The sequence below is a fragment of the Oncorhynchus kisutch genome, linkage group LG1, assembly GCF_002021735.2.
Source record: "Oncorhynchus kisutch isolate 150728-3 linkage group LG1, Okis_V2, whole genome shotgun sequence".
Classification (NCBI taxonomy): domain Eukaryota; kingdom Metazoa; phylum Chordata; class Actinopteri; order Salmoniformes; family Salmonidae; genus Oncorhynchus; species Oncorhynchus kisutch.
The window spans coordinates 66,850,176-66,875,090 of NC_034174.2; the positions used below are offsets into that span (position 1 = coordinate 66,850,176).

At 43.2% G+C, this 24,915-nt stretch overlaps 1 protein-coding gene across 4 annotated transcripts in view; it reads left to right on the forward strand.

Annotated features, from left to right (window-relative positions):
- LOC109888799 (rab11 family-interacting protein 4A-like) overlaps positions 1–24,650 on the forward strand; it is a 48,141-nt gene extending 23,491 nt beyond the window's left edge. For 2 of the 4 annotated variants that reach the window (XM_020479974.2, XM_031830835.1), the window contains 11 exons: positions 9,462–9,596; positions 11,641–11,676; positions 14,118–14,217; positions 14,527–14,630; positions 14,834–14,974; positions 16,014–16,095; positions 17,351–17,488; positions 17,805–17,963; positions 19,134–19,220; positions 19,848–19,991; positions 20,242–24,642. In XM_020479974.2, the coding sequence (XP_020335563.1) occupies positions 9,462–9,596; positions 11,641–11,676; positions 14,118–14,217; positions 14,527–14,630; positions 14,834–14,974; positions 16,014–16,095; positions 17,351–17,488; positions 17,805–17,963; positions 19,134–19,220; positions 19,848–19,991; positions 20,242–20,361 (1,246 nt within the window). In that variant the 3' untranslated portion in view covers positions 20,362–24,642. Of the gene's footprint in view, positions 1–9,461; positions 9,597–11,640; positions 11,677–14,117; positions 14,218–14,526; positions 14,631–14,833; positions 14,975–16,013; positions 16,096–17,350; positions 17,489–17,804; positions 17,964–19,133; positions 19,221–19,847; positions 19,992–20,241 lie in introns of all 4 variants that reach the window. The other 2 variants (XM_020479982.2, XM_031830845.1) reach the window with 2 other exon arrangements.
- Positions 24,651–24,915: the final 265 nt, after the last annotated feature.

Genomic DNA, 24,915 nt, shown 5'->3' on the forward strand with positions numbered 1-24,915 from the left:
ACAAGCACCAGTGTGTCTTAAAGCTTAAGATATTATGACTGCTGTCGAGGGTTTTGACCCCCGGCTACAATTGCCTTTTTCAGCATTAATTGCAGGACCTTCAAACAGTGGCAAAACTTTTTTGTAAAAAGTATTTTAGAGAATTCTGAACATGTGTTATCTCAAAAGCCTGACAATATTGTATGGTGTTATTCATGTTACCAACCTCTGTATGATGAATTATTGAAGACAATAAAAATCAAGTTTGTTGAAGGAATACCCGATTCTCTGTCTGATGATGAACTTCTCCCCCCACATGTAAATAATCTGCTGGTTTTGGACGATATGCTATTTGCTGGTAGCGAACACCCTGAAATTGCACGAGCTTTTACCCAATATACTCATCATAGAAACCTGTCCGTGCTTTACTTGGTCCAGAATGTGTTTCACCAAGGTAAAAATAGTCGGACCATTAGCTTGAATGCCAACTACATGGTATTGTTTAAAAATCCTAGAGATAAACTGCAAATTAGCACTCTAGCTCAGCAGATGTACCCTGGACGGAAATCATACTTTATGGAGAGCTATGAGGACGCTACCAAAGAGCCATTTTCTTATTTAATCGTGGATTTAAAAGCAAATACTCCAGAACACCTTAGGCTACGTACAGGGCTGTTTCCGGGGGAGAGGCCTGCTGCATACCTTCCTAAAAAGTAAACGCTATGTCTCTGCGTTTAAAAAGAAACCTCCCCCTCTTGAGAAGGCTAGTAGGTTCTACAGCTAAAGAACGGAAGGCCATCTTGGGTCGCTGTTCTTCAGATCTCATATTAGCCCTATGTGAGATTGCTTTGAATCTTCTCAAAGGACGCATTCCACTCACCCTGAACCAATTGAAAAAATTAAGGAGACAAAAGACAGCGATCAAACTCTTTGCCAATAAAAGGGCCAGTCTTCAAAAGAAAAGACATAGTATACAACAGTCTGGGGGTTTTCTTCTACCTTTACTCAGTATAGCCGTGCCCTTCATCACCAGCCTTATTGCGGCCAGACGTGGTGGTTGAACACGTGGGTGTGATGGCCACTAAAATGTACTTGGTGCCTCAACAAGAGTTGGATAGACTTAAAAAACAAATGCAGGGTCCTGAAGATATCAGACAAACAGCGGAAAATGATTTGGATACGGCCATGAAGGATGTTTTGAACCGAAAAGGATTGAACCCCTATGATAAGATTCAAAATACACAAACCTAATGCAAAGGTATTTGACTCGGGTAAAGCAAGGGGAGAGAGAGACTAACCATTTAACCCTTTCCCTACCGGACCCTTTAACAGATGTCGAACCTAACGATAGCCATGCCCCTGTAAGGCCTGTACCGTCGATCTTACCTAGTGGCGATAATATGTCGGGTGAAGCTCAAATGCCATTTGAAGATAAAGTTATGCATGACCTACTGACACATGTGCCTTTACGTAACAGGAAGAATGTTAAATACATTATGAACAAGATAAAAGACTCAAAGGGGATAGCTGCTTGGAACGACTCTGGAGAGTTTATCCTTCAGGGCTCTGTGGTTAGGGGGTCCCATATGCAGGACTTGCTTAAAAGTACCACGGCTGCCCACAAGGTTGCTGATGACCGAAGGCCTCCCGGCTGGCGTCAGTTTCTTAAGGCCCTGGCAATCCTCAACATCCCCCTCTCCGGTGTACCCAACCATAAGCTTCGTCAACAGATTCAAGCTTTAAAACAAAAGCCTTCAACGAGATACAGCACCCCTAAAGATGCCCCAACGACACCGGCCCCATATGAAAGCGATGATGCTAACTCATTTACTCCCATGAACGTCTCAGGACCTTTTCCTAAACCCGATCTCTCGGCGTGGTTAGACTTTTGAAAATGACTTTTGAATGACTATGATTAAATTCAATAAATTTTTTATTTGAAAAATAAGCAAGTTAACATTTGTGGCATTCTTGAAACATATGACGTGAGCATACGCCTTGATTACGCGTTCTTAAAGGACACACATTTGAACACTTTTGATATTTTCTAACAAAACAAGATACAAGGTTATCATTACTTCTTAAATCATCCTTATAAAGAGACATAACATCTTCAAAAGAAACTCCCCGGGCTCTTTGGCACAGGTAAAATACACAGTGGTGACCGCATGTAGTGGAAAGGTTATCTTGCACTTGTTTGATGTTGTAGTAGATCTTTGTACCGTTTAGGGTCAAAAAATCTTTAATAGATTTAGGGAAATGTGAAAAACCGGGGGGAAAGCCATAGGAATCAAAAAAAGTTGAGATTTTTCGTCCACCTTCCTGTTCTAATGTCATAGCTAGCCAATGTTCACCAGGCATGTGTTTAGGATGGGTATTGACAATAAACATTGCAGGCCTCTCAGACCATATCTCCATAGGTAATTCATCACAAGCCAACACTCCACAAAATTGTTTTCCAATCAAGCGGCTCATGAGCCCGTCCAACTCTTGGGTATTCATGTCTTTGTTCAAAGGTCCTTAATAATAATCCACTAAGACCTGTCTTCGGGCATTCACTTCCAAGATTGAATCAGAGCATGCGTAAACAATCATGCTAACTGTACAGGCTAAAGGTGTACGGAAACGCATTTCCAGCCTGAGGTTACCTTGGGACACCACAGACAGATTTCCTGAGGTGTCATCATCAGGTGATAAATTGAAAGCATACAATGTGTAACCCTCTGCAAAATCATTTCTGTCAATAGGTAAAGAGAGATCTTTTAGATGTCGCCCTGTAGCCAGGAATAGATTGTAAAATTCTCGCACAGATATGTTGTTATTAAATTGTGGTTGGAAAGCCTTCGCCGGAACCTGACGTCCGTCCTGACAGAGCGCTACATACTCTGCATTGAAGTGCTGAAAATTAAAGGGGTTTTTATCTAAACTGCCCGTATTAGAGGCGTGATCAACCAGACCTATAACCACATATCTAGGTAAAGGGCCTAGAAATAGGTTTTCTTGACTGCAGATTCTACTGCCCACAGGTATGCTAAAGGTTTTCATGGTAATTCTTTGGAGAGGGTAAAGGGCATTTCCTTTCATCAAAGCATGTGAGTGACCCAGGCGCACGGCCGGAGATACAGATACTTTTTTAATAAAAAGGGTTGCCCCCAACACTTTCAAACTAAAATCCCCGTCTTGGGGAGACATCAGGCAAAAATCATCCTTGGCCCTGGTTAATTTTAATCTTAAATCAACCGAATTTAAGAGTAACCGTTCTTGAAAGAAAATGTCAGAGTGTATAGGGCCTAGCAAATGAAACTCTCGAGATTCGGCGCAGTAGCGAGCTCGTGCCGCTAGTCCTTTGTTTGCACCGGTGGAAGGGTCTGTCGATTCCATAGAGGCTCCTGCAGTATCCTTGCTAAACAGCCCGGCGCTAAATTGGGTTTTGAGAGTGTCTTCGGAGTAGTTTAGTAAACACTCCATGATGGCTCTATAAGGGTATGTAGCGCTGCTTTGACTGATTAGGCGTTCACCCAAAGTCACATCAACTTGGGAGAAAATGGTGGCCAAGGGGTAATTAATGAGACTCACTTTGGCATCGTCTGCAATATTAGACCCATCTCTTTTGGTCACTTTTAGACGTAAATGCACCAAGGTGTTGTTGAGGTCCAGATAGTTGTCACCATGGCCTGGTATGAAAAATTCGATAGGCCCGTTATCGGTAATAGCAGAGAGAGGGGCTATCTCCACATAACTGGATCTATCTATTGAATGCTGCGTTAACGGTGCCGTGAAAAGATCAAGTTCTGTCTTTATAGCTTCAGAGGACATTCGATGTAAAAGAGCCATGTCACTTATTCTTTTAGAAAATACTTCCTAGTATTCTTTTAGCCTGTTTTGGTACAGACCTCCTCACTTTACCCCGTCTTTGACTTACTGAGGTTCTTTTAACAGTTAACCGACGCTTTTTAGGTGCAGGTCTACGCCTTAAACCAGGAGGTCTCTTTTTTGGCCTTCGAGACAATATCATAAGCCCCGAGCCTTCTTGATGCTCCACCTCTGGTGACGCCCTTCGGGTCATAGCATTGGCTACAACCTCACTTACTATATTTTTAGCCGCTGATTTTAAATGTGGTTTGGCTATGCTGAAGCCTCTCTTCATAAACGGTAAAACCATCCTGAAGAGGTTACGGAATATACCTCCTATCCCCGAACCATACATTGTCGGCGCTCCATGATATCCTGGTAGTCCATTACCCACTTGATCCACATAGTATGAAACATAACGGTTAGGGTCGAGCTGATGGAGCTCCATAACCCTTTTATTTGTATTATGTTTATAAATATAATACAGCTATTATATATGTAGAGAGGTTTTGGTGGGTCTAAAGTGGAGTTTTACAATCGTTTTACCATAAGTAAATTCAATGTTTTCGTTCTGATCCGTTTTAAGCTCAACCAGAATGTTTTCAATATAGTTCTTGCTGACATGTACGTAGTGCGGCTTGTCATAATTGACAGTGACGATGTCCCCATCCTTGCCGTCTATATGAACTGTTCGCAGGAGGGGGACACAGCTGTCTCCGACCCTTTGATAGGTTATGATGTCGGTATAGACAAATATGTTGTAAAAGCCTGCATGTATATCCGCAGGGAATGGGAATAATTTATCGTTCACATACGTCCATTTATTGGGACCCATCCCCAACATGTAGGATAAATTACCGCTGGTCTTTATACCTCCGTTAGCAGGCCCTGAGATTTGTATCCTTTTATGGATTGGATTGTAGAATAGGAATATTTCCATCTTGTTCAGGGTTAGGTGTTCATTCAACTCTGAGACGATCCTGTCGACGGTTCTATAGAAACCTTTTTTAAGCTTAATAAGTTTCGCAGGTTCCGAGAACCTTTTGCAATAAAAATCACGGTCCTTAGCTTTGATATTATACCAACTATGGGGGTATGTAATCTCGCTGAGACCTACTTCCCAAGCCTCTGATAACTCTATAGGCTTTGGAAAATTGGTTGTATACTTCGAACTCTGATTATTACGATATATCTGTGCCGACGCATTACTGGGGAGAGTCAGGTAGAAGCCGCTGTGTTCCATGATGCCCAACTGTGTACACGCGAATGATGCGCTAGTTATCATGACTAGGGGTTTAAATTAACCCCCGTTGCCTCCACCACATCCTGCTCCAATACCCAACTGTTGAACTTTTGAGGCCAGTTTTTCCAGCGGACCAGCAACCATTTTTTACCCTTTTCTCTCTTCTGATCTAGAATCTCCTCCACGTGAAAGACTTTGTCTTTACCCAACTGGACCTTCTGTAATTCCTTCTCATAAAAAGAGCCCTCTATAAGATCCCCGTCATAATCTTTTAATTTGTAGACCGGCGGAATGCGTGGCAGACATTCGGTAACGGTAAACAACTCCGAGCTAAAGCCTTGTTCGTATTTTTTGTCGAAAACACCCCTCAACTTTGATATACGCACCAAGTCACCCACTAGGAATTTAAAAGTCATTTTTTTCTTACGGCGAAGTGGGAACAAACCATACATATTTTTAAAGACTTGAAAAGAGTTTTCCGAAGAGACCTCCGAGGGCTTCATACGTATAGTCTTATGGTAGCTGTGGTTGTAACCGTTTACTAAATCCTGAACTATGTCTGTATATCGGTTGGTGTTGTGAGCTGTAAAATAGCGCCACATCCGCTCTTTCAAAGTCCTATTAAAGCGTTCCACAACCGAAGCTTTCAAATCAGAGCCTGTAGCAAAATGTACTATATTATACTTATTCATTAGCTTCTGAAATGTTTTATTAAAAAATTCTTTTCCGCCATCCGTCTGCACTTTCTTGGGGGCGCCTCCTGCCTTCAAGATCGATTCAAAGGCCCTGGTCACCTCTGCCCCGCTCTTATTTTTTAACACCCTTACATAGGCTAATTTAGAGAAAATATCTATAACCGTTAGCATGTAGCGATTTCCATCATTTTTATCGGCAAGGGACTGCATGTCACATAGATCCGCCTGAAATTGGGATAATGGATGCGTAGAAAAAACTCTATTTCTTGGAAAATGTTTTCTTACAGGTTTATGTAGAGTGTAGGCATCTTGCTCTGATAACCATTCATTCACTTTAGCATCGCTTAACAGACTCCCTGTTTCTTCGACTATAGCTCTCTGTAAACGCTCTTTACCACCATAAGACCCGGGGTTAGAGGGATTATAATATATGTTTTTCAACAGCTGCTCAGCCATCCTTCTTGCCTCTCTGAGGTACAATAACTGTAATGAGCCACTTTCATATAACGACAACATTTCAGTTTGTGAATTTTTATTTTAAGAATGCAACAATTATTACGTATACAGACAATTCAGGATTTGTTGCAAGATACAAGTCCCCGTTTTCTCAACAATCACAGCATGCAACACCCTGTATATATTGTTTAGATTTACAGGTTTGTTTCGCTGAATTTTTAAAACACACACGTCTGATATATAAGTATATAAACAACAAATATGATACACATTCACATTAAAGGGTGGTTCAAACAAATAATGTAAAATCTTAGCCAAAGTTATTTCTAGTTCTTCAGAATCCTCAACAAGCCTTGATACCATATGTGACCATTGTAAACTCTCGCCCGTATGTCGGACATGTTTCATGATTTGCTCCATTTTTAACACACGCTCTACAATAACCCCTGTATTGTGGGTTGTGTAGAACTTTACATTGTTCACTTTATTTTCAATAATCTGATGCATAACATTTGTAAGGTCTCTCAAAAGAAAAAATGTATTTATTCGCTCAAACATCGTAGACACATAGTTACCCATAGCTCTAAATAAACAAAATGTCACTCGGTCTCTTGGGATTTATTGAGCCAGAAAAGCATCACATCAGCCATCACAGCTTCCCTGTATTTGTTGTCGTCCACCAGGGTGTGTCGGATTTCTTTGAGTTTCTCATGGATGAAGAGGGCCTCCTTCAGTTCATGTAGGAAGGCTTCGGTTACCCCGTAAACTCTAGGGATAGACGGCGCAATACCCATAGACTCCAGGGCGATGACCAGCGCTGGTATAAAACGGCAGGACCACAGTCTTTTCACCAGCTCCTCAAAATGATTGAAAAAGTAGTATCTAGGAGGGTCGTAGAGGCAAGGATGACGACGCTGGCTGGGATGATTGATCTCACAGCCGATGCATTTTTCTCGTATATATTCGCCAATCACCACGTTTAAAAGTGTAGCTACAGAGGCCTTGATTGTATCCACAAAAACAGTACTGGCCACCCCATCAAACACATCCTCAGGCTGGGTAAATGTCGGTGGTGTCACGGGTCTTGCCAGGGGTGCGTAGAGTGTAGGGCTTCGTGGCATAGAGTCTTTAGTGTCGGGCCCCCATGACGTAGTGGCTTCCTCGTAGATGGTCTGGAGATCCATGGTGTATGCTGAAATGAAGAACTGTCTGCTTTTTTTCTTTTTATTGTAGAACAAGGCCCTTGGGTATCTGGGGGGGCGGGGTTAAAGCATCCGCTTACTTAGTTTTCTTCTGACGCTGTATCTTCTTGAGGCTCTTTTGCATCGTAATCTTTACGATTCGTATATATTATGCACTTCTTTAAATGAACAAGGCTCTGACGCTGTTGGCTCTGTACAAAGAGAGCATCCAACGGTTGCAACATTTTCAATTCCAGTACATCCCAACTGTTAAAAGGAATAAGCAGACGCAGTCGGGTATCCCCAGTCAGGCCACCACCCCTAAGTTTGTGGTTTCGGATTGCCTCGGTGCCGATATAGAACTCCACGCTGCCGCACGGTCGGCCATTCTTTCTTTGTATTTTCACCCTGTGAAATATTTGTCCTGAGGAGTCCGGGGTACCTTCCCAACGGGTCTCGTGGCCCGTGAACACACTATACCCCTTGGTGATAAGGCTCAGTTCAGGACACACAACCTTGCGAAAAACCGACCAGTCTTCAACACCATATTCCAAGCCTACAGTCTGGTCTGTATATTCTTCTCCTTCATCTACCGTATAGAGGGTCACTCTACAGGCCAGGTAATCAAACCGATACCCCCACTGCTGGCCATTAGACATCAGCACTTGATCTGTCAGAGCATGTGCTGGCGGTATTTGGGTTCTATACACATTTAAAAAACGTTTTTTTGGCGCATCATATATTGCTGGTTGATACTTTGCCCTTTCTCTATGGGCAACCCGAAGGCCTGTTTCAGTTGTTACAGTCATCACTGCTTTGGTACCGATCCCAAATTCCATGGTTATTCTTAAGATCTTGTGCACTCTTAAACAGGTATTGTTCAGCGGCTTTATAAGGGGCCTTAACCAACCCAAACCGTGAGAAACAGTAACAGGTTGACCTGACACATGGTCACTTACTCAACCCAGGGCATGCACCCTTCTACATGACATAGGGTCATAAATCATTACATAGGGTCATAAATCAGGCTTGGGTCATCAATCATTAACGGCCTGTCAAAGGGACCCTTACTCACCCCATAGCCCCCACCTAACCAGGCTTGTCTATCAGGCTTGGGTCATCAATCATTAACGGCCTGTCAAATGGACCCTTACTCACCCCATAGCCCCCACCTAACCAGGCTTGCCTGACCAGAAGACATGCACACGTCATCACTACATAGGGTTCACATAGAGTTCACATAGGGTCATCAATCAAAATATTGACCCGTGACATCTACTCTATTCTCTCTTGTGATGTTGTCCCAATGTACCCTATTACCTACATATTGCGCTACTTTTGAACAGAGACCTATTGGCCCTGGTCAAAAGTAGTGCACTATAAAGGGAATAGGGTGCCATTGGAGATGTAGCCTATATGGCCCCCAGGGCCTCTCTTGATTAAAATTCATCTATAGAGCTGTTTTGAAGGAGGATTTACTCCCAACACTATTCAGCTTTCTTGGTCCTGCTCCGAATATCAAGTACCTAAACTCATTACTATGGACTTATTTTTGTCCTTCTTCTGAGTTTAGAATAGAGCTTTATGATATTTGTAGATGGTTGTATACGTTTCCATGGGAAATAGTGTGTTAAATGAACTACATGTTAACGTGTAGTAAACCCAGACAGCTGTGTGTGTGTGTGTGTGTGTGTGTGTGTGGGTGTTTGTACGTGCAAGTAATGTGTTTGTGTGTCTACTGTATTTGTATATTTGTATTTATGATGATCCCAGTAGTTCCTGCCATGGCAGCAGCTACTCTTCCTGGGGTCCAGCAAAATTAAGGCAGTTGTATACAATTAACATTTACATTACATTTCACAACAGATTTTGTAACACATTAAGCGTATTCCCTCAGGCCACTACTCTACTACCACATATTTACAACACAAAATCTATGTGTATGTTTGTGTATAGTGCATTTGTTGTGTGCCTGTATCTGTTTATTAAATCTGATTTTACTGTGTGTGTGTATATATTCTGTCTCTAACGCTTTGTCTTCACCTGTGTGTGTAGTGCTGGCCAGAGCCCCAGGAAGACACGCCACCTGTACAACAATGAGATGATGGACGTGTACTGTTCCCAGTGCTGTAAGAAGGTCAACCTACTCAACGACCTGGAGGCCAGGCTGAAGAACCTCAAAGCCAACAGGTAACACAGGACAGGACACCCACAGACACCATTACACGTACGAGCCCAGAGCCCAGCTGAGTAGGTGGAACGGGCGCAGGATTTTGGTCATGTCAGATCACGTGGACGGTTAAACTCCTGGCTCTGAGAATGAGATGTGTTCTCACAGAAAATGAACCTGGTCATTATTTCAGGGAAGTGATACACTTCTATTGTCCACTATGTGTACCCTGACTGACTATTGTACTGTAGGTAAGATAGGTTAGATAATACTGTCAGAGTGACCTGCTGTTTATTTTGATGATGTCACCAAGAGCTTAAATGTCTTGAACCCGCCCACACACACACACACACACACACACACAACTTGTTACGTAAATCCCCAAATGTCAGAATGGGTCACCACCATTCATCGACCCACATCATCAGCGTGTGTACAGTGAGAGTTGTAGGCGGTCTATTTTCAGACACGTTATCCTGTGTGATCTTTATGGATTGAATCACTTCCTCTGTAAACTAACGCACCCACACCTTCTTTGATGAACACACACTGACTGAAACACTCACATCTCACATAGAACTTACTTATATAGACTTGCACTCTCTTGTACACAGACACACACACACACACCCACCAAGACACGCACACACCTGCACTCCTACTATATGTAAGCTATAGCAGTAGTGGCCCTAGGCTGGAGAACTCGGTAATGAATGTAATGAAGTGGCGAGGACTCTGGAATCGTTTTGTCTTCCCTTCAACTACACCTCTGTCTCTGCTGACTCTGCAGTTCTTCTGCCTGAAAAGGTTACTCTCTACTGAGATGAATACCTGGGCTAACAGTAATTAGTCAGACCCCTACCTTTCGCAGGAGAGCAAGTAAAGAAAAGGGGAGTAGTAAAGTGAGGAGAGGGAGAGAGGATGGGGATGGGAGAGGGGGAGTGGGAGAGAGAAATTGAGAAGGAAGAGAGAGAGGGAGAGAGGATGGGGATGGGAGAGGGGGAATGGGAGTGGGAGAGAGAAAGTGAGAAGGAAGAGAGAGAGGGAGAGGAGGGAGGTGAGAGAACGTGGAATGATAAATAGGTGAATGGGCATGCAGAGGAGGAAAAAGCGACAAAGAGAGGGATTGTCGGAGAAGGATAAGTTAAAGCAAAGATGGATGATGCAGAGTCGCTGTGAGTGAAGTGTTGCTGGCAGAGAGATGGAAGACTTGACAAGATCAATCCTTGAAGGAGGGACAGGAGGAGACAGAAGATGCCCCGTCAGCATGCAGTCAGTCTGGGGAGATGCTTGAAATGGCATAAATGTGTGTGCGCACGTGCATTTGTGTGTGCATAAGGTGTACTCTCACACCTGTGTGTGTGTGTGTGTGTGTGTGTGTGTGTGTGTGTGTGTGTGTGTGTGTGTGTGTGTGTGTGTGTGTGTGTGTGTGTGTGTGTGTGTGTGTGTGTGTGTGTGTGTGTGTGTGTGTGTGTGTGTGTGTGTGTGTGTGTGTGTGTGTGAGAGATTTCTCTCTTTGATTTAATGGTGAAGCAGACACAAAGCTTTGAGACAGAACTATTGTTGAACCCACAAAACTACTGTTCCCAGCAGCACCCTCAGGGAACGTTATTTCATGAACATCGACATGCCCTTCATGCCATACTCTCTGGTTGTGTTTTAAATGGCACCCTTTTCCCTGTAGGGCTCTACTATTGACCAGGGCTTATAGGGCTCTACTATTAACCAGGGCTTATAGGGCTCTACTATTGACCAGGGCTTATAGGGCTCTACTATTGACCAGGGCTTATAGGGCACTACTATTGACCAGGGCTTATAGGGCTCTGGCCAAAAGTAGTGCACTATATACTATAGGGAACATGGTGCTATTTGAAACACACACTCTCTTTCTCCTCTTGTGCAAAATACTGATTAACAATACTACCTTAATACCAATCAAACAGCAATTAGCTGTTCTATCTATAATTCACTGTTATAACTAATAAACTAAAGTCTCTAGACATATCCATGACTTCTGACAAGGATAAAGACTAACTGGGATGTTCTCTGACTCTTTTTCTCCAGCCCCAATAGGAAAATCTCCAGCACAGCCTTTGGCAGGTCGGTCACGTCTCCATATGTGTGTGTGTGTTTACTGTGTTTGTTTTTGCATGTTGGCCATTTCCTTATTGTTCCAGTCCGTTAGTCATGTGATCATCATGTCAGTCAGTGTATTTGACTGCTGTCTAGGTAATTCTTCCTAAGTAATATGGTAATGGTTTAGGTATACTGAACCTCTCTACCTCTTCTGTGTTCACTTTACTACTACAGTTACTACTGTGTACAGATCTTAATTTGACCAGTTTCTCACAGCAGGAAAATAAACCTGCAGCAACGGGAAATATGGGCAAATGAAGGAAATTGATCAACGGGGTGATCAAATGAAGATGCTTGTTTGTACACATTGAAGCAAAGGGCACTTGTGTTCAACATACAAGTGTACCTGTATACAATGCAGTGGAGGCATTATTATAGGTTGTTTTACAATACACATACAAACATCAACTACATCACACCTGCCCAGACCCACATGCTGACTGACACCCCCATCTCAAGCGCCCGCATCACTCTCCGCCACATGGCCTCAATCGGCACCATCTTGTTTCTTTCTCTCTGTCGCCCACACACTTTCAACATTTAGATAACAAAGGATTTGACCTTTCCATTGTGTTAACAACGGAGGTTTGGTTGATTTCCAGTTTTTTTAAGTATTCGTTTTTTTCAAGATGATTGACAAGAAAAGTATCGTCCCAACCCATTGGGTATCTCACTACACCCCCATTTTCCATGTCTTGAAATATGCAGACAGACGGATTAAAAGCACATTTACATTGTAATATTTCTGACAGCCAACTTTCAACTCCGCCCATACCTTTCCAGAAGGCATGGATTATTGATTCATTTTGTCTCCTCTAATACAATTCTATACATTAGTTCATACTGGATTAAGCGTACATTTTAGTTAATTGTAATTTTGTTAGTTAGGTTCCAACATTCCCTCCATATTGTGCCAATATCAGTTCTTGGTTCCAATAGTTTATCTTTTTCTAAGAAATTGTCAGTTATATAGGCTCTTTTCAAGGTTTTGTATAGCTTACCTATCATATAAATATCCTTTCATTGTGGTCAATGTACAGTGTCTAGGGTTTTGTCCTACTTCCCTTTAGACTGTGAATTAAACTGACAAAGAGAGATTAGCCTGCCAGCACTGATCTATGTGCATAGTGTTCTCCCCAACCTCTCTACTCTTTTCCTTTCTCTTGTCCGATAACTCTCTCCCTCTCTTCTACTCTCCTCTCTCTACTCTCTCCTCTCTCTACTCTCTCCCTTTCTTCTACTCTCTCCTCTCTCTACTCTCTCCCTCTCTTCTACTCTCTCCTCTCTCTACTCTCTCCCTCTCTCTACTCTCTCCCTCTCTTCTACTCTCTCCTCTCTCTACTCTCTCCCTCTCTTCTACTCTCTCCCTTTCTTCTACTCTCTCCCCTCTCTACTCTCCCCCTCTCTTCTACTCTCTCCCTCTCTTCTACTCTTTCCCTCTCTACTCTCTCCCTCACTTCTACTCTCTCCCTCTCTTCTACTCTCTCCTCTCTCTACTCTCACCCTCTCTTCTACTCTCACCCTCTCTCTACTCTCTCCCTCTCTTCTACTCTCGCCCTCTCTCTACTCTCTCCCTCTCTTCTACTCTCTCCTCTCTCTACTCTCACCCTCTCTTCTACTCTCGCCCTCTCTCTACTCTCTCCCTCTCTTCTACTCTCGCCCTCTCTTCTACTCTCTACTCTCTCCTCTCGTCTACACTCTCCCTCTCTTCTACTCTCTACCTCTCCTCTACTCTCCCTCTCTTCTACTCTCTCCCTCTCCTACTCTCTCTACTCTCGCCCTCTCTTCTACTCTCGCCCTCTCTTCTACTCTCTCCCTCTCCTACTCTCTCTACTCTCACCCTCTCTTCTACTCTCTCCCTCTCCCTCTCTTCTACTCTCTCCCTTCCCTACTCTCTACCTCTCCTCCTCTCCTCCCTTACTCTTTCTCTCCCTTTCTCCTCCTCCTCTTATTGATGAATCGTCTCTGTAATGGAGGCTGGTGTGAAGCCATTCCATTAGTTAGAGTGGGGCTAGATGTGGTGGCAGTTTGAATGCCACTGTGTGTGTGAGTGTGCGCGTGTGCGTACATATGGGCATGCATGCCTGTGTGTCTTTGTAGTGTAATAGTGTGTGATGTGTGTGATGTGTGCATGTGTGTGTGATCAGCTCCCCCACTGGCACAGCCCTTTTGCTTATAGTCCCTTTTACATCCTATCCTGCAGCATTCTCTCTGCAGGAGTGGACACACACACACACACAGTGGCATTATGGTTCAGCAGTAAAGCTCAGATTGATGCCCTATAGGGTGAAGCTAAAAAAGGATAGCTCTAGGACTACCACAGTTGGGAGAGATTTGATAGTTTTTTTCTTCAAGTCTTGTATAACAGCCTCTTCCTCTCTCTTCCTCTCTCTCTCTGTCTGCAGGCAGCTCCTCCACACCAGTAACTTCAGCAGCAGCAACGGCAGCACAGAGGACCTGTTCCGAGACAGCATCGACTCCTGTGACATCGACATCACTGAGAAGGTACTGCAGAGATATGTTGTGTTCTGTTTAATTCTATGGAAGGGACTACCATTTATCGTGTCTGTCTCTATCTGTGACCGTTCCACTACCTGCACTCCATAATATTAAGGTGAAAATTGATGGGATACTGATTGTGAAATTGATTGCATTGGCTGCTACTGTCAAGAGGTGTTCTGCTGTGAATCGAGCTGAATGGCTCTGGCAGAGCTTGTTGCTGATTGTGCTAGCTAAAGTAAGGACATTGGATGAATGAATGATATAACAACATCTCTTACCTTCTCTCTCTCTCCCTCTCTCTCCCACACACAGGTGAGTTACCTAGAGAAGAAGGTAGCGGAGTTGGAGAATGACACGCTGATGAACGGAGATCTCAAGTCCAAGCTGAAGCAGGAGAACACACAGCTGGTTCACAGGTAGGAGATTTACACACACACATGCATGCACATCCACCCACGCACACACACACACGTAGATACACACAAACACATACACACAAACACATGTACGAATGCACACACACACACACACACACACACACACGTTTTTTTTTGCATATCTCATTTATGCTAATGTTTCTGTATGTGTGTGTGTGCATACGTGTGTGTGTCACTCACAGGGTCCACGAGTTGGAGGAGCAGTTAAAGGACCAGGAGGCGCAGGCAGAGCAGAACACAGAGGAGGAGCAGAGACGACACCGTGAGGCCTACAGCAAGATGGAGAGAGACAAGAACACTGAGCTAGAGCTGCTACACAACCGGTAACAAATCAAATCAAATCAAATGTGTTTATATAGCCCTTCGTACATCAGCTGATATCTCAAAGTGCTGTACAGAAACCCAGCCTAAAACCCCAAACAGCAAGCAATGCAGGTGTAGAAGCACGGTGGCTAGGAAAAACTCCCTAGAAAGGCCAAAACCTAGGAAGAAACCTAGAGAGGAACCAGGCTATGTGGGGTGGCCAGTCCTCTTCTGGCTGTGCCGGGTGGAGATTATAACAGAACATGGCCAAGATGTTCAAATGTTCATAAATGACCAGCATGGTCGTATAATATTAAGGTAGAACAGTTGAAACTGGAGCAGCAGCACGGTCAGATGGACTGGGGACAGCAAGGAGTCATCATGTCAGGTAGTCCTGGGGCATGGTCCTAGGGCTCAGGTCCTCCGAGAGAGAGAAAAAAAGAGAGAATTAGAGAGAGCATATGTGGGGTGGCCAGTCCTCTTCTGGCTGTGCCGGGTGGAGATTATAACAGAACATGGCCAAGATGTTCAAATGTTCATAAATGATCAGCATGTTCGAATAATAAGAAGGCAGAACAGTTGAAACTGGAGCAGCAGCACGGCCAGGTGGACTGGGGAACACACACACAAACACACTTACTTCAATAATTTATACACTGCATCGTAGATAGTCATATTTACATGTATGTGTGTACACAAAGGTGCTATCTATAACTTAAAAGGGTTCTGTTGCTGTCACCATAGCAGAACCCTTTGGGTTCCATGTAGAATCATTTCCACAGAGGGTTCTACATTGAACCCAAAAGTGTTCTACCTGGAATCAAAAAGGGTTCTCCTATGGGGACATCCTAAGAACCCTTTCTTCTAAGAGTGTAGTCCATTGCGCTAGGTAGATACCATAGAATAGGCCTTGAGCTAGATACTGAATCCAGACCTTGAGGTCTGCTGTACTGCTAATGTCCATTTCTCTTTGTTAGTGGCCTTGTTTTGAATAACCCGGACATAGTATATTAAACATGGATGAATTGTCATAATGTGTTTCCTCTTCTTCCCCTACAGAGTCCAACAGCTAGAGGAGGAGAACGGAGATATATCGGTGAACATGTGCAGACTGAAGTCTCAGACAGAGAAACTGGACGAGGTATGTGCGTGCTTGCTTACATATCATCCTCAGAGACACAGTAGGCTACGTTTAGTACAAACACACGCTCTCACTCATGCAACTCCAGTACTACGATCTCTACACAGACAGAGACCTCGATAACTGGTTACAAAACATCAACACCCTCCCATCAACAGCACGTAACCAATTGCCACAGTCACACACACACACACACGTTTGGAGGTGTGAAGGCTACAGCTGGGCTCATATCAACACCTCTATTTCTAGCCTGCCTGGTGAAAACATGCAAGGGAGTTGGCATTACTGGTCTGCATGATCAATTAATTGTGTGGTTGTGTGAACAGACAGTCACACTAACTAATTACTATACTATACACTTCAGGTTGCCTGACGACTCAAACTGAATTATTTCGCTGCTCTGTCGTTCACCTCATACTTCAGTCTGAGACTGCCATCGCTGAAGTCATTTGTGGTGACATCAAAATGGGGGGCGTTGTACGAAACAAAGTCATCAGCGATTTGATTGTATCAAAGCCAATGACAAATTTTCAAACCTCCGCTTTACCGATGTGTATTCTGTCTCTAGCCCAACCCATTGGTTTTTGGAACCAATCACAGTGGCTAGAATGTTGTTCCGTTCTAAAAATCATTGGGGAGGGACTCATTGCGGAGAAGAAACATTTTTTATTTATTTCACCTTTATTTAACAATTTGTTTTAATTACATTTTTTTTCATTAAAATTATAGTTAGTTTTATGGTATGTGTCCTAATGCTTCTTCTTACAGGACTATTCACTGTGCATTATTAGACTGACTGTGTTCTTGCTTACCGCATACATCCTAACAACCCAATGCCTTATTCATACTGTGGGACCTTTATTGTGTGAACACCATGTGACTTTTATTTTGATGAGCTACTCTGGAAGGTTGGGGGCCGAGCCGAGGTTATTGGGTAATCGGGGTCAGTTTTGAGATTGAGTGACTCCACCCTCCCCAGCTTGTTGTATTATTTTGCCTCTCCCTAAGCTGTTGTACTTGGCTTATAGGGCCGCCCCAAACTGCACTGTGCTGGCTTGGGGCTCTTCTATTCACATTGGCCGTACCAGCACGGTTCCAGCAACTATAGTGGATGCGTAACCAGTTCAGCCCAGAACAGATTGCCTTGGCTTTGGTCTGTAATGTGAATCAGGCATATGTTTGAAAAACGATCCGTGCTTCATTCTCTGTGCATCATCACATGTATTCGAATGTGTCTATACGTGTGTGTTGTCAGGAGAAGCAGCGTATGACAGACAAGCTGGAGGACACCAGTCTGAGGCTGAAGGATGAGCTGGACCTCTACAGGAAGATGATGGACAAGCTGAGGCAGAACAGACACGAGTTCCAGAAGGAGAGGGAGGCCATGCAAGAGGTGGGAGGAGGGATAGCACAGACACAGGGACACGCGCGCACGCACACACACACACACACACACACACACACACACACACATGTACACACACTTATGCACACTTTTACATGTAGTGTGAAATGGAAGCTTATGATGCCTCTCCCACTCTTCTGAAATCTCTAGTAGCTGAATGTTTGTACAGAATACATTTTCACATAAACCAGCCTGCCCACTGCATCAGACTGGTCTACATGGCTATCCCAGGTACTCTTTATAACTACACAGTCTCCACGACAGCTACCGCATATCATCCCTGGTTGTCTCCCTCCTCCTGCAGCTGATTGAGGACCTTCGTCGGGAGCTGGAGCACCTGCAGCTGTTCAAACTGGAGACAGAGAAGCCTGGCCACGGCCGCAGCTCCTCCTCTGGGCTGACGGAGTTCAACGCCAAGACCAGAGAGATGGAGCTGGAGCACGAGGTCAAGAGACTCAAACAGGTGGGCTTGAGAGCTAGTGGCCAATGCTAACTCTATATGAATGCATTGTTACTTCCTCTTTTGGGGTATTTGCTAGGATTTAATTGGGCAAGAGACTCAAACAGGTGGGGCTCAAAAACAATCTTTTACACAAATTGTTTTTTGTGTTTTTTTACACACGTTCCACCTCAATTCCACCTCTAAGTATACTGTATGTGTTTGTATATGCCACCACTATATGCTTTTGTGCGAGCTAACAGTGTTTCGTGTGATAGTCTAATGCTGGGAGTACACTCTCAACATAGAGAGTGGCATACACTAGTCATATCTACCTACAGTGCGTCTTATCTACTATAGGTTTGTCCTTTTCGACTTCTTAGATAGTGTGCCATTTCTAGGTGGTGAATACCAGTGATATCTGTCGGTCAAGGGCAGTGAAATTATATTGTTAATGTTCCCCATCCTTGTTACGAGTATCGGACCTGTATAAACATGAGATAAGAGATCAAGATGAAAGTGTTTCTAAGAGTCAGAGGCTCTAATTCTGAGACATGCAGTGTTGCGGTATCTTCATGTGTAAAGATTTGATATTCTACTGTAGGCTTCTTTCTTGCCTTCGGTCAGTACACTCTGTCAAACTGACAGTAAAGCTAGGAGAGTAATCACAGTGCCTCGCCTTGCCTGCAGCTTTCATCTGGATCTGTCTTGCTCTCTATCTCTCTCTCTTTTTTTTCTCTCTCACACTTGCCTGGTTGCCGTCTCTGCTCAGCTGTTACATTTGGCAAATGACAGGAGTGGAATGTTAGCTAAAAAGTCTGGTACCCAGACTACACAGACACACAGACAAGTAAACCATTTTCTGCAGTCACAGGCTTTGATTCAAAGTTTAAACTACAAGGCTGGAAGAGAAACATCTCTAATTGGTGTCAGGCAGATATGCGATACCCTTTTTGTCTTTTCTCAACACTTTTAGATCAAATGGTGCTTATCTGAAAACTCCTTATTTAAAACACTCATAGGTTACCTTTTCAAATCGGTTATTTTATTAATGGCACTTTCATATTTGAGAAAGGGTTCAAAAGAGAATGCAGATCAGCTAGCTGATGTGATAGTATTCCAAACAGGGATGAATGAGTCTCTTCCCTCTCATGTCTCCCTGTGCTCCTCTTTGCTCCTCCTCTGTGTGTCCAGCGGTTTGTCTCGCAGGATTTTCCTCTGACCTCTGACCTCCGCCACCTCGTAGTATCCGCTGGGGCACGCCTCCGTCACGGTCAGACGGTAAACAAACCCACTGTTGTTTCTTGTGAGCTTTAACCTTTGACCCCTCCCATTAACCACAGCATAATCATCACCATACAGCGCCTATAGAGCTTCACCCCCTGTCGACACAGGGCGCAGTTTGTGCCATAACACTGTGATAAACATAATAACCCGTGTCCTGTCCTGTAGGTGTTACTGTAGATGTGGTGTGCTGTGTCGGCTGCTGTTGAAATCGAGAGATGGTTTGTCATGGGTGTATTTGTGTGAGGCTTCAGTAGTCTAATCTAACAGGCCTTGCCTACTGACACAGTGTGGATGAAGTGGGGCATTGGAGAATTGAGATGAATCTCATCAAGCTGTGGACTCCCTCTAAACCCATCGCTTCAGTCTGTCAAATCAAGCTATGATACTCATCTCTCTCTCTCTCTCTCTCTCTCTCTCTCTCTCTCTCTCTCTCTCTCTCTCTCTCTCTCTCTCACACTCTCTCTCTCGATCTCTCTCTCTCACACTCTCTCTCTCTCTCTCTCTCTCTCTCTCTCACTCTACCTCTACTTCCCCCTCCCTCTTCTCTTTCCCAAACTCCCACCCTCCCTCCCTCCCTCTATGTCCCTCCCCCTCTCCTTCACTCCCCCCTCCACCCAACAGGAGAACCTGAAATTGAGAGAACAGAACGACGACCTGAATGGTCAGATCCTCAGTCTGAGTCTGTATGAGGCTAAGAACCTGTTTGCCACCCAGACCAAGGCCCAGTCGCTGGCTGCTGAGATAGACAATGCCTCACGTGACGACGTGAGTTTTTCATTCATAATGCTAATCATTTGATGATTTGATCATTTCGGAGTAACCCTGCAAGAGTAACCCTAATGATTAAGGTCATAGTACGCATGGAATTTAGACAGTAGTCATGTATGTGATGAGTAACCTTGCCTAAGACCTTAAGAGTTTCATTCTGCATGACATCAGGGTTAGCTGGTATAACCAGATAATGGCACCTCCATATCTAATGGTAACATCACATTGCTTTGATATTTCTCCACAGTTGATGGAGGCCCTCAAGGAGCAGGAGGAGATCAACTTCCGCCTGCGGCAGTACATGGACAAGATCATTTTGTCTATCCTGGACCACAACCCCTCCATATTGGAGATCAAGACCAACTAGATCCCCCCGACTAGAAACCCACTGCTAGAACCCCCACCGGGAATGGGGAATTTGAAAGGGAAAGGAAGACTAGCCACGCTGGGGCCTGGGACAGCTAGACATCATTGCCCCCTGCTGCCCCAGGAGTGGAACTGTGAACTTGGGTGTATTCATTAGGCACAAAACAGAAGAAAACAGACTGAAACTGGGAAACACTTGTTTTTGTGTTCTGTTGCGAAACGTTTTGCTACGGTCTGGCCTAATGAATACGGCCCTGTTTTCTCTCAGCGACTGGAGCTCTAGTGGATTTTCTGTGTTGACGACTAAAGGGAGTTTTGGTACTTCACCGTCGTACTTCTGTTCTATTCTGGGACTCATCAACAGATGTTGGTATCTCCCTCATACTCCTTCATGCACTTTCTTCTATGTTCTCTATTGTTTCCTCACAGCCTCATCTTTAGTCTAAAACACAATCGAGATGAATTATTACTGAGGAAAATAATTATACTGGGCAGGTGCTTTGAATATGTAGGGCATTACTGGTTGTTGAACACTGGATATATGAACTCTAGTGGTGTATGTAGAAACAATGTGAACAAAAACCTATTCACCTGCAACAGCGTGTGTTGTAGCCATTGGGGAATAAAGGAACAGAGAGAGGCTGGCAGATAGCCACACAGAGATCGTTAGCTTCCAGACAACCCTATCCCCACTGTTTCCTTAAAGTGGATCTGTGTTTGGTCGTTGAAGACCGGTATGTCGGTAGAGGCACGTTGATGAAGAAAGCAAAGCAGCACGTGTTTCTGTGAGTAAGAAGAGTGACAGAAAGAGATGAAACGAGGGAGAGAAGGAGCGAGAAAGTGTTGTACAAGCATCTCCATGTCAAAAGGTGTTGGCATTGACTGAAGAAGATATCAGTCATGTGAAGTGATAATGAGAGGCAGCAGAACTTGGTGTGATGGAATGCTTTCAGGAGGATGGAATGGCTTAGTGAAGTCAAAGAAGGAACAGATGAAGTGTATCGGTCAGTACAGTACAGGGGAAGAGAAGAGAAGAATGCCTTCCTAGGGAACTCTGAGATGACAGTACAGTATGATCTGTGTAGAGTAATACTGTATGATAAATCCATATTGTAAATTCTTAACTCACACAGTGAGTTGTTAATTGGCTGGTTAAGAATCTCAAGATGCCAATTCCTCTTAATCATGGGTTCCCATTCATTATTTTCTACTCAGACATTCTGTAGTAAGTCTGTCTAAATAAGTTGGTTAGACCCGGGATATCTGCTATGAAGGATGTCCCATTGCATTAAGCTGCTATAGCTACCCACACAAAAAACTATAGTATACTATGGAATAAATACTATAGTATTCACTGTAGTGTTTTTGCAGACTTTTTTTCTGACTTACGGAGTCCGCAAAAACACTGCAGTGAATACTGTATAATTTATTGTAGTATTTACTGTATTATACTGTAGTATTTACAGTTAACTAAAGTATAAATACTGTAATAATAGAAAACTGTAGTGTATGCTATAGTAATAATGTATTGTTTTTGCGGTTTGTAGTATTTACTGTAGTGTTTTTGCAGACATTACTGTAGTATTTACTGTAGTGTTTTTGCAGACATTACTGTAGTATTTACTACAGTGTTTTTGTTTTATTATCTTTGACATAGAAATGGAGGCTTTCTCCTTCAGGAAAGCTACTGGAGAAATACCAAAAGAGCACATTTTCCATAACCTGTAGGTAGGACTGGGGTCTAAACAGATTGTTCAGTGCTTCTGCTCTTTTCTATAACCTGTAGAGAACACACTATATGGTCTATACTTGACATGTAGGTTTCTCACTTAAGGGTGGCACAAATTGCGACATGGGGGAGGGGAATGGGCAGGTTATATGCAAGTAAGATACTGTAGTATTTACGACAGTGCTTTTTTATGGCTAACACTACAATATTTACTATAGCACTTACAGTATACTATAACATTATATAGTACTACTGTTCACATGATCGAGGGATACTACAGTGTGTAGTATAGTATAGTACAGTTTACTATAGAATTCTATAGTAAGTACTTTAGTTTAATATAGTGTTTTTTTTTATGTGGGTATTAGCCTATATGCTTTATATTTCTGTGTCGGACACTGCCACTCCACTCTCCCTATATCCACACTGAACTAGAGACAAACCCTGCCAGCACACAGGGCTGTCAAGTCAACAGCATAACAATGTACAAGCACATGAATGTAACCCAATGGATGTGAATGTACAGAATGCTTAATGCATTCTGCATAGAGATAGATACAGTATTTATCTCTATGTTATTCCACATCTCAATGTGTTTTATGAATTTCCTCTGGGTGTTAAGCCATGTCAGTGTGGCTCATTGAATCATCCCTATCATCTCTATATAAGATCCTGTAGTATACTGCGGTATATTCATCAGAAGTTCACTTACTGTAGACTAGAGTTTGGTACTAATAAGACTGGAATAGCAATCATACTGGAGTCTATACAGAGTATATGGGTAGTGTTTGCCCTTTGGCTAGTATACTGTAAATATCATGAATGTCTCACATAGCTAACATTCTCTCTGTTAAAACCTAATGGGTTTTTGTGTACAAATCTACATTTTGTTGACAGTTTTCAAATGTCATACAGTAGGCCTTTGCTGTACTACTGTATTCGAGAGGGCGTTGATAGGCAAAGGGGATAATCAAATAAAATTAAATAGCTCTAAACGTACATTTTGCTTCCTTGCACATAAATATGTCTTTTTTTCTTATTTTTGCATGTTCTCACATTTTCTGGTATTCGTGCCTTTAAAACAGTATATAGCTATGTTGTTTAGACAACATAATAATGAATATTTTTACTGTTGCTTTAAAATCTGTGTCTGAACGATGTTCATGACTTGTAAATGTTGTACAGGATTTGTATTGTGCCACTCACCACACTTTTACTATTTTATACAGTTCTATCAGGAAATGGCCAGGTAATCAACTCTAGTTTATAAAACTGTTACAGCACAGGTTTATTTTTATTTCTTTCTTTTTGTACTTTTTACCCCTTTTTCTCCCCAATTGGTAGTTACAGTCTTGTCTCATTGCTGTAATTCCCGAACGGACTCGGGAGAGGCGAAGATCGAGAGAGAGCCAGTCCTCCGAAACATGACCCTGCCAAGCCGCACTGCTTCTTGACACACTGCTTGCTTAACCCGGAAGCCAGCCGCATCAATGTGTTGCAGGAAACACTGTACAACTGGCAACCAAAGTCAGTGTGTATGCCCCCGTCCCGTCACACGAGTAGCTAGAGCGCGATGTGACAAGGACAACACGGCTGGCCATACCCTCCCCTAACCCAGACGAAGCTTGGCCAATTGTGTGCCACCTCATGGGTCACCCAGTCACGTCTGGCTGCGACACAGTCTGGGATGGAACCCGGGTCTGTAGTGATGCCTCAAGCACTGCGATGCTGTGCCTTAGACCACTGCACCACTTGGGAGGCACAGCACAAGGTTTTTTATTTAAAAACAGATGAGCGTTGTGGGAATATCTAGGTTGACACAGAAACAGAAAGAACTATCTATGAATGCAGTGTCCATTGCTTTTCAGGTTGCTTTGGTTTCTTTGTCCTTTCAAAGTATGTTGATAAGGTTTCCCCCTGTCTTCCTATACACTAAATAAACTGGTGAGCAATACTACTTTTCTCTATACCATACCAACCTGGCACTACAAGGTTTACTTCTACAACCTTGAAAGATTCACTTCACACATATTTAAATGAAATTGAGATAAATTGAGAAATGTCTTCAAATTGAGCTTTGACTTCGTCCTCATGTAGAAGCCCTCCTGTCGTTTGAGGAGTTGTTGATCATTGGCATCCCATTTCAGACAGTGCAACAGCCAATCACCTGTTGAGCACTGTCACAAAGTTTCACTTGCAACGTTTTTAAATAAACTCAAACGTTTCCCATTCGTTGGCTCCTAAATGCTTCCTAACACAATGAAAGATGTAGTCTCCTGTTCTTCAAGATATTGAGAGGTTGGGTTTTAAAGCGCACAAGGGGTGGCATTGTGGCAATAAGAATGGCTTGAGCTTGTGATATCTTGTTATTTTCTGTTACCTAGTTTCTGTCGTCCTATTTCTCTACCACGTACCACTGTTACGCATACATTGAAGCACTGTACTGCATGTGGCTGTAAGTAGGCTACTACTTATGATATGAGGTCTTATCTGCAATTGTGATGTACAAACAACTTTAAGCTGTAAATAAAGAGATTTGCCCTGGCATGATTACAACCTGATGAATGCTAATTTCTTAAATGAAATGTCAACTTCTTACAGTATGATCAAAGGAATACTCTGTCCTGTTTTAGGAATAATAATGTTTGCCATTGATTCAGAAATGCAGTAAAACAGGTTTGCTACAATTGATCAAATGTGGGATTTCCTGTATAGCCATAACTCTCTAACTGCAGTATGCCTAATGAGGAGCCTCTATCTATGCTGACCTAAATCTCACAGTCCTGAGAAATGACTTGTGGGACCCAGAGAATTCTCAAAGAGATG